Source organism: Lissotriton vulgaris, chromosome 4_1 (genome assembly GCF_964263255.1).
Source record: "Lissotriton vulgaris chromosome 4_1, aLisVul1.2, whole genome shotgun sequence".
NCBI classification, from domain to species: Eukaryota; Metazoa; Chordata; class Amphibia; order Caudata; family Salamandridae; genus Lissotriton; species Lissotriton vulgaris.
In genome coordinates this window covers 1,739,769,521-1,739,782,341 of record NC_141691.1, presented here as the reverse complement: position 1 = coordinate 1,739,782,341, position 12,821 = coordinate 1,739,769,521, and the positions used below count along the sequence as shown (strand labels likewise).

At 44.6% G+C, this 12,821-nt stretch overlaps 1 protein-coding gene across 2 annotated transcripts in view; it reads right to left on the bottom strand.

Moving 5' to 3' along the window:
- Positions 1-12,821, bottom strand: part of MATN2 (matrilin 2) — a 565,117-nt gene that overhangs the window by 239,821 nt on the left and 312,475 nt on the right. For both annotated transcript variants that reach the window (XM_086966035.1, XM_086966037.1), the window contains exon 6: positions 3,938-4,060. In XM_086966035.1, coding sequence (XP_086822161.1) covers positions 3,938-4,060 — 123 coding nt within the window. The remainder of the gene's footprint in view (positions 1-3,937; positions 4,061-12,821) is intronic.

Here is a 12,821-nt window from a genome sequence, read left to right as displayed (position 1 = left end):
CACTCACTCACCCTCAACACCTCACCCTCACTCACTCACACTCAATCACCCTCAACACCTCACCCTCAACACCTCACCCTCAACACCTCACCCTCAACACCTCACCCTCAACGCCTCACCCTCAACGCCTCACCCTCACTCACTCTGACTCACCCTCACTCACCCTCACTCACAATCACTCACACTCAGTCACCCTCACTCACCCTCACTCACCCTCGACCCCTCACTCACCCTCACTCATCCTCACTCATCCTCAACACCTCACCCTCACCCTCATCCACCCTCATCCACCCTCAACCCCTCACCCTAACTCACAATAACACTCTCTCACCCTCACCCTCAACTCCTCACTCACCCCCACCCTCACTCACCCTCAACACCTCACCCTCACACAGTGCAATAGGTCTCGCAGGATTTTTAGTTAAAGCTTTTACATTTGCTTATTGCTTTTTTGATTTGTAATTCTTTTGCATTGCCTACAAAAAAATAAAATGCAAAAGATTTACAACAAAAAACCTATAAACAATTCTAAAAGCACTAACTCTAATGCTGCGAGACCTATTGCATTTCTAATGCTTGTTTAAATAGTAAAAGGGGTAGCATGTCCAGCGACTCCAAAATATTTTCTCTACTGATGACGGAGGAATCCAGACACATATGTGTCTAGAGATACAACAAAAAGATATGGCTTTGGATGAAGGACAATAATGTTGCATTTTTTACAACAGAGTCAGGTAATAACATTTCCTATTGCTTTTCACCTCATATCTAGGCACGAGGCACAGGCATGGGATAGTAACTACCTATATTTACTGGGTCGTAGGGTAATAATGGGGTAAGCTCATGCATGTCGCATCTCTGTCACCCCCTTTATCTTTCTTGTGCATCCGGTCATGATCACTCCTCCATCCAGCAGATCTTTCTCTGCTGATAGACAGGTTGCAGAATGATGTGCATTTTCTGTCAGAGATTCAGAACAGATCAATATTTAATGCCTGTATACTATTTGTTTCTGATTGGCTGAACCATACTTACCATTCTATACAAGATGTCAAGTAAGCATTACTCCCTCTGATGAGGGGGCTAAAAATTATTACTTGCCAGCCACAGAAGTATGTGCTTGAACTGTAAGCAAGGGCGCATAATGGACAATAAGACCAATCCATAACAACGCAAGGATGCAATGGGGTTATTAGCAGCTGTCCTGTCCAGGACATGGGCACTAGGTCCCTGGGACAGCGCAGGGGCGAGGGGACACCGGACGCCACATCCGGTCAAGGGGTGGGGAGAGAAAACATTCTGGAGCTGGACCTCGAGGAAGGAGGTCGTGATGCATGCATGATGTAAGCCAACCAATAAAGAGAATACCTGTAAGATGCACATCATGTCCTGTGTGAGTTCCTGGGCGGTAGGACACGACATCTGGCGACAAAGGACGGATCCGGTCCCTGCGTGCAGAAATCGCGATTTGAAACCAGGAGCCCACCCTGGATCGCGTCGTGGCAAAAAGGAAGAGGGAAGAGTGAAGCGCCATCAAGAAATCAGCAGCGACGTGGGAGCCCACCCCGACCGCCGCAAAAAGAAAAAGCAACAAAGCCGGTAAGCGCCAGCAACAGGAGCGCGAAGTTCGAAGAGCTGAAAAGCCAGCGCGAGCTCTCGCAAGAGTCTCGGCGGCCATATTGGGGCCAGGCGTAAGAGCCAATAGAAACGAAGAATAAGCGCGGCGACCATCTTAAAGTCAGGCGGCATTGTAATTGGACAGGAAGTCTCACAAGAAGATTGGCGGCCATCTTAAAGTCAGGCAAAATGAACCAATAGGAGCGGAGAACAGCGCGGCGGCCATTTTAAAGTCAGGCAAAGGGCGAAAAACATTAGAAAGTGCCGATCAAAGAGGAGAAAAGGCACAAAGAAGGATAAATAACGACAACAAGTGGGCATAAGAGAAACACCAGAAGAGAAGGGGCAAATAAAAGGACAAAAGAAAGAAAAGAAAGGAAATTAAGAAAAACGCAAAAACAGGCATAAGCAAAGGCAAAAAGAGGCAAAATAAGAAAATAAGGGTTGAACAAGCAGCAATAGAGCAAAGAACAGAAAAGAAGGTGACAGCACAACGAACAGGTGCAAATAAAGAAGATACAAAGCACAGACAAAGAAGAAAATAAGGAAAGAACAAAGGGTGACAAGGACAAATAAGAGAATCGAACTAAGGGAATTGAGCGCTAATAAAGCACAAGCAAAGACAAAAACAGTAAATAAGAGAAAAAGACAACAAATAAAAAGAAAGAAAGGAAAATAAAGACACATAAGAGAAAATAAAAACGATAAAGTGCTGACTAAAAAGAAAGAGTGCCGAGTCGAGCACCAGGAAAAGAAACAAGCACAGGCGATAAAGAAAAGAGGACAAAATAAAAAGATAACAGAAGAAATAACAAAAGAGGGCCAGGAAGAGCACAGAGAATAGAAGAGTGCCGGAAGAGCACGGAGAATAGAAGAGTGCCAGGAAGAGCACAGAAAACAGAAGAGTGCCAGAAAGAGCACGGGAAATAACAAAAGAGTGCCAAGAAGAGCACAGAAAAGAAGAAAAGGAGCAGAAAGTGCCGAGTCAAAGGAAAAAGATAACAGAAGAAATAACAAAAGAGTGCCAAGAAGAGCACAGAAAGAAGAAAAGGAGCAGAAAGTGCCGAGGTGAGCACTAATGAGCACTAATAAAGCATAAACAATAGGGAAAAGAGGACAAAGGGAAAAGATAATGGAAGAAATAACAAAAGAGTGTCAAGAAGAGCACAGAAAAGAAGAAATGACAGACCCCAAGCAAGAAAGAGAAATTGCACAATACCGAAAACCACCACCATTCAATTTGTCGGAGCCACAAGTAGGAACAAGGTGGGAGAATTGGATCAGACATCTGGAGAGATACATGGAAGCGACTGATGTGACAGAAGCAAAGAAACTGGGTCTATTAATAAATTTTGCAGGCAATGACATTGAGGACCTACTAGTGACGCTGGAAGAAGATGATGCTGCCACAAGCACCCCACTGAGGGGGCTAACAAATAAAGGAAAACGTTTCACATGGACTGAAGAACACCACAAAGAATTGAAAGAGATCAGATTTGCTATGACGACCAAGGACCACCTAACACATGCTGACCGGAGGCTGCACAGAGAGCCAAAGTCAGATGGCAACGAAATGGAACTGGTAGCAAAGGTGACACAACACCAACAAGGAAAAGATCACCGAAGACAGGTGGTGACAGAAGAAAGCAGAAATGGAACGGCGATGAGGGAATCAAGAAGAATGAGACTATCACACACAAGAAGGGTAAAAAGAGTGGAACAAGAAGACACTACTGCAAGAGATCAAACAGCAAACGCAACAACAAAGGCCCATGTAAAGAAAGGAAGACAGGCGACAAAACGGAAAAAGAAAGAAAGGAGGAATCGCGATGGTCAAAGAAGGACAAGCGAGGAAATGTGGCAACGAGATCCCTGGAGGCAAGTTGAAGAGGACAAAAGCAAAAGAACGAATGGCAAAGGCGGCAGTTTGGCCAGTGTCACGTCACAGGGCACCTTTCGCATGTCAGCAAGGCAGAAGCAAGAGAAGCGGAGAGGTCAAAGCAAGAACTGTAGAAAGACTCACAAAAGGAAGAAACTCAAGCGGATGTCAGAAAACAGCGATCAAATCAAGAAGGAAACAGACGGAACCAAAGAGACTAATTGAAGAGGTGTACTCTTGACTATCAACAAGAGTCATTAATGGCTGCTTTCTAAGTCTGCTATTGGGCTGGTCCAAATACAGCATTCTAAAATGGCTGCTAATATAACTTTGCTGTCATCATGTTGGTAGAACCTTTCTGTAAATGCCAATGCAAAGAGAGTGGCAGAGAGTACACTGAAAAACACCTGCAAAGCAGGTTAATCAGAAGAGGCGTCTTACTTCGACACGTTTTCTGGTCTTGATTAAGAAGAAATCCTTGCCGACATTTGCAGACATAAGACTCATCAGCGTTGACACACTCATGCTGACATCCATGATTGCCCACTGCACAAAAGTCCACAACTGAAAAACAATAAAAACAAATTATTGCAGAATAATCCTAAAATACGTCTGGACAATGCACATAACTTTAAATACACAACATACTGGGTTCTGAATTAAAGAAGGGCCTTTCATATGGATTGGCTAGAAACATATGTGATTTTAAATTGAAGCATCATTAATCAATCTTATATAGAACTCACTATAAATCAAATCATCTCTAGCAGTTTAAGGCACCACTGAGAGGCCCAATCACTGTAGCAAGTGCCCTTGAGAGCAACCAGCCTCTAACCATTTGAAATGTAGAATTTAGCCATTTCGGAGTTTTTCGACTCAAAGGAAGATCTGTTTTTCATTATAAAATACTGGAATCCATTATTAATATTAAAAGATTTCATATTTGTCATTGACATGGCAAGAACTTTGTTTTTCTCTAGTGAAGTGGATTCATCTGGCCCGAGTTATGTCTCTATGGGCAGAAACTTCATGTCACTGAAATGAGAGCTCCTTTCGTGTACGTGTATAGCAATAAACAGAAATGCACGATTTTATTAGTAGAACTTTGTATAGACAAGTTGCTGTTCTGGTAGTATCTTTTATTTGCACAATAAGTGTGACTTGATTTAGAAGCAAGAAGGCTGCCTTGAATGAGTAACGTCACCACACCCCTTCGAGCAGCTGAAATTGTTAGATACTGAGTTAATTTTAAACTGCTGCTATCCACTTGTTTTGTTTAGTTATCCATTTTCCACCAGTAGCCCAGCGACAACATATTAGTGACACTACACCCCCTTTCCTCGCTGGCATATGTGATGCTTCTTTAACCTTTTTTTAGGGTTGATGTAGCCAGAGTTTTTTTATCTTTGAGTTTTTTTTATCTTTGACCAAAAAACAAGCAGGCAGTGAGGTGATCCGAGATTATTAATTATAATTATTATTTCCTATTAGTAAAGCACGAACATAAGAGTTACTTAAGGGTTTCAAGGCGCTGGGGCCCGTCGGGGAGATTAAGCTATTACCCAGAGTCACATGATGCTGAGCTGAGCTGCCACTGGCATTGGGGATCAAACCACGAACCCCGCGCTCTGGAGTCAGCCGCTGCGCCACACCTCTCCTCTGGCCTACTGCAGCCATTGTTTGCTGGTATTAGCCTTCCTTGGCCCCAGCTTGAAGACAGTTGCATTCACACCCCAGAGCATTGTTTGTTTCTCACTGGGCTGCTATTAGTGCAGCAGTGCAGGCCTAAGGATTGCTTCCATTGCAGGGCATGCGCAGTGAGGTTTCCATGCACCTCCTTGGAGGCTGGTTGTTCTAGGGAGCACCAGTGGCTGGCTGCATAAGAGCGCTGCTCCTGCTCAGACTGACTACTGCAGTCTTCGGCTGTAGTTCATTGGGCTGGCTGTAGCTTGCCATGCCCCCTGTTGGCTGACTTCTGACAGTATATGGAGCTCAGGTTCCAGTCAAGCACATGAGCTGCAGGAGGTGACCACAAGAGTTCAATCAGGACCCGCCACAGCACCCACATACACAGATTGCATTTCTATTTTTAACGAGTTGTGTCTTGCTCCCTGGCCCTGCCTCTTCACTGGCAGCCCCATCACTCACCCCATGCCAGGCATTCCTAGTTGCCACCTGTCTCACCGAACCTGCCGCGATCTAAGCAAGTCCTCCCCTAACTCGCCCTACTAAGATGGACAGATGAACCCAACTAGTGCTGCCACAGAATGGTAACTGGTTGTGTTGTGGTTCTGGCTACCATTCTCATGCCGGAACCAGATTTCAGAATTCACAACCATCATTCACATGGTGTCCAGGTGATGTTGGCCAACGCTACGATGCATATTTGGTGCCTGCTACACCATGCGCCTGAAGGTGGAATGTGGGGGTCTTTTTGACAGTAGCGGTCGGTGGTGGGAGTAGCTGCTGGGCGGTGATGTGGGGAGGGGGAGGGGCAGGGTGGGGGAGTAGTAATCTATGGATTACAGAGGATTACAGGTAAGTAAACATATAAATAAATAAAACGAATTTAGTTGCATTCACTGCAACGAAATTCGTTTTATTTATTTATATGTTTACTTACCTGTAATCCTCCGTAATCCATAGATTTCTACCCCCCCCCCCCCCACACACTAACCCCCCCCCCCCCCCTCCCCATGTCACCGCCCGGCAGCTACTCCCACCACCGACCGCTACTGCTTTTTAATTTTTCTGCTGGACAGTGTGGGTGGCTGCAGATCCCTCAATCACTCTCCTTGCACACAGGAGTTTGACAATTGAAATTGTTTATGTATACTCCCATGCTTCTCATATTATTGTACTTGAACTTCCTGTTTTAAGGTTACTTTTGACTTTGTGATGTAATCTTGCTTACTCAATAGCCGTTTGTGCTCTGAATAAATATGGATTTATAATGTTTCTTGATTTACACTTTCTTACTTGGAGCATTCATGGGGTTCAATGAGTCACAGAAGTTAGTAGCAATGAAATGGGGGATGCAGTCAAGGTCGGACTGGGACAGAATATGGCCCCGGGCACCAAAATAATAGTGACCCCAATAGTGAATTAGAAAGATACAAATGTGGCCAATGTTAGCAAATCGGGCCAGTTTGGAAACTTTTCAAGGGACACTTTATAAGTGTTTTGCATCGTAGACTGCATGGATTTGAGCTTGCTGCAGGCAATGTTTGTTTTAATATCAGCAGTAAACACCGACCCAGCAGACCATAAAACAGACCCACAAACAACCATAAATCCTGTCTACATGCTGACCTTTCAGACCAGTCCATCGGGCACTGCCTGACTGCCCGATAGGCCAGTTCCATCCTGGGTTCAATCTACATCTTCGATCCCTTCTTACAGTCCTGTAGGCGTGCATGTGGGACAACTATTTAGTTCAGGTACCACATTTGAGCATTTTATGAGTGTGTCACTGGTATGTTATGTGGATTTTTAAAGCACACATATCACCCTGAATAGGGCATTCTTTCGCAGGCAGATTCTTGGGCTGGTGGGTGATGCTAAGGAGCTCTTAGAGTGCAGACTTGTGAACTGTATCCATTTGCCCCTTAGGAGGACACAGCAGTTGTGGTGTGCTTGTGCCATGGACACTCTTATGTGAAAGGGAAGTGTTTTAGACGCTACACTTGGATTGAAACCTCTTAGGCACCATCTTGAATTGGAAGCACAACCTAGTATGTACAAGCTTTCGTTTGTAAACCCATTGGAGTTCTACATAAACGCCAATATATGTTTTTATAAACATCAGTATTATATAAGTTTAACGAAGGCTTTCGGGTTCATTTTGATGAAGACCATTACTCAGAGGGCCTGCAGGAATGTATGTCATTACAACGCATACATTCACAACGCGGTATTTTACATCGCGTTTGTTACAACGACTTGCGCTGGAGGGCGCTTGACTTAGGAATAGCATGATTTACTATTCCAACTCCAACCTACGTAACAGTAGGGAAGGTGTTGGAATAGTAAATCATACTATTCCTTAGCTTAGAGCACCATCCAGCGCAAGTCGTTGTAACGACTTGCGTTGTAATGCCCGCGATGTAAACATACAGCAGTGTAACAACCGCGTTGTAAAGGTCGTTCTCCGGCCTGCAGACCTGCCAACTTAAAATAAATCCTACTCTGTGTGATAAGGGAGTCTGACCTTAGATGGAGGACTACCTAGGAGGCATTCTGACCCCCATCAACCTCCCAACCCAATCCATAAAAGAAAAGCACATGGGGCCTCATTTATAAGGCCTTGCGTCAGTTTTGCGCTGCTGATGCGTCACTTTTTGTGACGCATCGGCGGCGTAAAACATGCGCCTTGTTGCGCCATATTTAAAAAGTGACGCATCTAGGTAGATGCGTCACTTTTTAAACCCCTGCGCCACATTATACCTGCGTCAGGTATAATGTATGCAGAGGGGGCGTTCACCCGCAAAAAGCCTCGTAATAGTGACGCAGTGAAATCTATGAGATTTCACTGCGTCACTTTTAGGACGCTGTTGCGTCAAAATCTTGCGCCTGCCTCACAGCAAGCGTAAGACTGACGCAAGCCCTTTCACATGGGGCTTTCCCCATGTGAAAGGACGCATTGCTGGAGATGCGTCACTTTTGTGACACACTTCAGTAATGCGTCACTTTTGCGCCTACAGATACGTCAGAAATACTAACGTATCTGTAACTCCTTGCGACATGATGCGTCATATTATAAATATGACGCATCAATCATGTCGCAGGGAGAGCGCAGTGAAAAGTGACGCATTGCTGTTTTCACGCAGCAATGCGACACTTTTCATAAATGAGGCCCAAGGAGTTGCTGAAGCTGACGCTGATGTCCTGGGTTGTTGATTACAGCCTCCAAAGGCAAGCTCGAGAGCCACTCTCTGCAGTGGTTCTCAGCTCGCCTTCCATGCCATTGTGTGATATCAGCTCTCCGCCAGGAGACTGTGTGAAGGGAGCCGATATCGTGTGACACATCGTGACACCCTATGAGTTGGCAGCTCCAGGTCTGGTCCATTGACCTTCTAATCCATGGACACAGAAATATGGGTCTATGGGCTTGCTCCCAAAACCACCTCATACTGTTATGGAGCATTTCAGGCCAAGCAGAACAATTGGGGAGGTTCATGCATCCGAATTTTGGATGGGATGATGGGCTGAGGCGGTTTCCCTTAAGCGAGTCACTGCCCCCACCCCTCTCACCAATAGACAGCAAACTAACTGGGGAGCCATCCATTCACTAATAGTGGCAGTCAAGAGGCAAATATGGCATAGCCGGTCTCTTTGGCATTATTCAGACTTTTCAAGCGTAAACTCTAAACTGAATTCTTTTTTCATCTTTTCTTTTTGATATGGATCTACATGGAAGGCCTCCCTCCGTGTGACCACTTTGTTATATATTGTGCACATTTTATTTTCCTTTTTGTTTGGTTTCACAAGGGGCAACTCTTTGACACATTGTTTTCCCCTGCCCCTTTTGACATTGCTCTTGCACCCTGAGTTGCTTTCAACCCAACTCCTTTCCTCAAGTGCCTTCTCATCCCTAGTGCTCCTTTATCTTCAAGCTTATGCTCCCTCTCCTGACATCACATTGTCTGCTTCTTCCCGAAGCCCACTATCCCTGTTGTCTGCCCACTGTGCGTCTCATATACGGTCCATTTTCCATCTCACTCTCTGACATTTTTCCTGACGCTGGAGTCACTTGACTTATGCTGCTTTTTGTCAACATTTAGGGGCTGATTCCGATTTCGGACGGAAGGGCTCCGAACGACGTTCTGAGCCCTTCTGCCCGCATCGGAATTTGCTGGCCGGATTCCTTTCTGACCGAGCCATTCCGATAGGCTCGGTCGGAAGGGAATGCGACTCGGATTTCATGATGGCTTAAGAAGGGCCACCGTCCAGAAATCATTCAGTATTTCCCCGGCCGCCCCTTTACGACCGAGGGAGTACGATGGCAGTTTTTCACTGCCTTTTTGTGCCGGTGCTTACGGCAAGAAAAGGCAGTCAGAAAGTGTGTTTGGGGGCCCCCAGTAGGTAGATGCCCCTCTGTTGATCCCTGCACCCGGTCGCAGGCACCTTGGTGTGCCGGCCACAGGGTGCAGGGATGAACTGCACCCCTCCATTTCACAATGCGGGCATGCATTCCAGGTGGAATGCATGCTCCCATTGTGTAACATACGATTGCAGCTGAACAGGGTTCGGTCGCATCGTACTTGCAGGGCCGTAACCGACGACAGTAGATCGGTCGGTCACGGTTCCTAACCGATGTCGGACAGACTCAGGTGGTAAAGATGGGTACCGGAGGAGTGAGACCAAAAAAATTGCCTTATCTCTTGGAGAATAGCCTTGTGCCCCCTACATGACTGCACACTTTCATGCTCACAATCATCTTTACCATTCAGCTATCCATCCATAAACTCACCTAGTCGTTAGTCTATGTATTTATTCACCCATTCATCCATCCATGTATTTACTCATTCGTCTGTGTACCCAGTCGCATCTGTGTACTCACTCAATCTTGCATTAAGCTACCTTTTGAGTCATTTTTACATTTACACACTCAACAATCCGCATATACATATACACACATAAAATAGGCAACATTCATAGAAACATTTTTTTAAGCCAGACATCTTGGCTTTGCTAGTTCTTGGTCTCTTTTGCTTTGGTCTTGCGTGCTATTGTTCCATTTGAAAAAAAAATGTTCTGACAGGATACAACTTCTTATTGTCTAGTTGCTACACTCCTGGTTCTCATGAACTTAAAGAGGAGTGAGCTGCTCTTCGTCACTATCTTGCCCATTCTGTGACTGCACTGTCCCATGACTTATCAGCCAATTCTCTTCCTGTGACCATTGTACCGAGTGACTATCATGCACCTATTCCCCCGCAGGCAATAGCTTAGATTCTTTGTTCGCCAGTCACAAACAATAGGTGGAGTGCAGCATTTATCAATAACTGTACACTTTTATGCTAACTTTTTACCAATAACTTAAGGAAATTGTATTGAAATCGGTGCTTTAACTGGAGCTAAACTCAGACGAGGTTATATATTGTGAGTGGCTGGATATGCGGATGACCTTTACATTCAGTGAGAGATGACACTCAGAGAGTCCCTCTGCAGGTCACTTTCCCCTTGATGCCCCAAGATTATCCATAGCTGCATTCTTGAACTACAGAAGAGCAGCAGAGGTTCCTGGGTGAGATTTTGTTCGCCCCCCTCCCGGCCAGTTATGTATGAGTATTCCATGGCCACCACCACAGCCCCAATAGCGGGGCTCTGGCAACTCCATAACTCAAGGGCATTTATTTCTTTAATTGCTTGTCTTTAGAATGACCGGGATGTTAGTAGAACTGCTGACCTTGGAACTGAAGGAGCAGGGTTGAACGCTGGCCTCAGCTCAACATCCCGCGACTCACTCCATCTCCTCATGCATAACAATCCGTACATATGTTGGTGCTCATGTAGAGCACTCCAGTGCCCGCTGATTCACGCAATATGAAGTTGAAAAATATAAAACACTGTGAACATTCTGCGGTTGTTGAACTATGAATACAAGCAGGGAGTTGCTTGAAATCTCCAATCTACGGGACTAATGTCAACAAATACAACTGACCAAACAAAAACAATGTCATTATTTTATCTTCATTGTCAATTGTAGGTCAATGTTCAGGTACTGGACTCCTTCCTGCCCAGTTTTTAACTCCCACAATATCAATGTGTTCTTTGTGCATGACTATCAGTACCTCAGCCCCACATTCCTCCAGTATGTCGGTTCTATGACCCTCAGCAAGTTAAATGGGTACAAACATCTTGACCAGAGATGTGCAGAGTAGCACAGCTTTTCCCTCCTGAAATTCTCATTCGCAGACCATAACTGCAGCAGTTCAGGTGCTTATAAATGTTGTTTTGGAGACGTAACATCAATGAACGAGTAACAGTATTTTGTAATTGATATCCATAGTTTTGTTCCATGGGAATGTTACTGTTTGTATTAATTGAGCCATAACTTTATCTTCACTGGGTTTGTTAATGCATTTCTGAGGTTTTGTTTTCTAAAGGAGCATTAGTCGTTGGATGGAGGGCCGCCACCTGGTGTCTAACCCCCACTGTGCCCGCTCTTAGCTGTGCACACTAGGGTTGGATGGGGAGCCTGCCCTACAAGTTGGGCCCTGTGCCCACCAATATTGGGTCAACTCTGCTGCACTCTTCGTGGCAGGGTTTGGACACCGAGACTAGTCTGGGTCCAGGCCCTACCTCCCCTTCATCAAATACCACCCCTTACACGTGGCCTTTGGAGGGTGGATGAAGTGCTTGTGGATCCTTGTGACTTCTGCAAAATATCGTCCATTTCTGAATATAAAATGATGGCAGCCTGTGCTTTATCCTCTAAGTTTATTTCTCTCACTTTTTGGATACATTTTCGACATCTCTGCCACCCTACGTACCCTTTTTCTGACCTAGGACCGATGAACATGCCTGCCCTTCTCTATGCAACGTTTGTCCATGGCGCATATCTCTTAAATTCGGAAGAATCATAAATTCCAAGATGGCGGGCAAAAACTGTTCAAGCCATATGTCGTCCAATCACATTTCATGAAAACTTCTAAAGTGAGTGACAAAACTTTTATGTTTAGTGCTGGCGAGTTTAACAACTAAGATATCGCTACATTTTAACCCTTAAAAGCCAGCTCAAAACTTTTTCGAATACAAATGTCTCTAAAAGTACTGAATGTGTTACATCAAACTACAAAAGCAACGCTTACTGACTGAAGTTATATTTTCATGAATATTTTCTTGTAAATATGTTCAGCGTTTTTGCTGTAATGGAGAGCAACATTTCTTATTTAAGAAAAAATTGTAAATGCATGTTTTTGCCCCCCCTTATCTTTTTTTATCCATAAATGGATCTGCACAAAATTTGCAAAGCCAAAATGTAACTGGTTAAAGTAGATAGGTGCAAGATGATTTCGTAATAATTCAATAAATGGAGGGACAGTTATATGCAACCCAATAATCAATGGAAAGTTAAGCTAAAAAACAGCTACATAGTAACCGTTTCTGTATGTCATATTTAGCAGCATATACTATACAGTGTTTTAAAGAACCAATAGTTTATATTTTTAACAACTTTATTTTAATTTTGAAGGCATGGAAAGTGACAGTCATAGTAGCAAAACATGTTTTAATGCAATTCAACAGATTATAGCATCAAAAGCTCCTATGGTACATGCGATTGTGAATTACAATTGTATAGAACTGGCTGAACCATCAC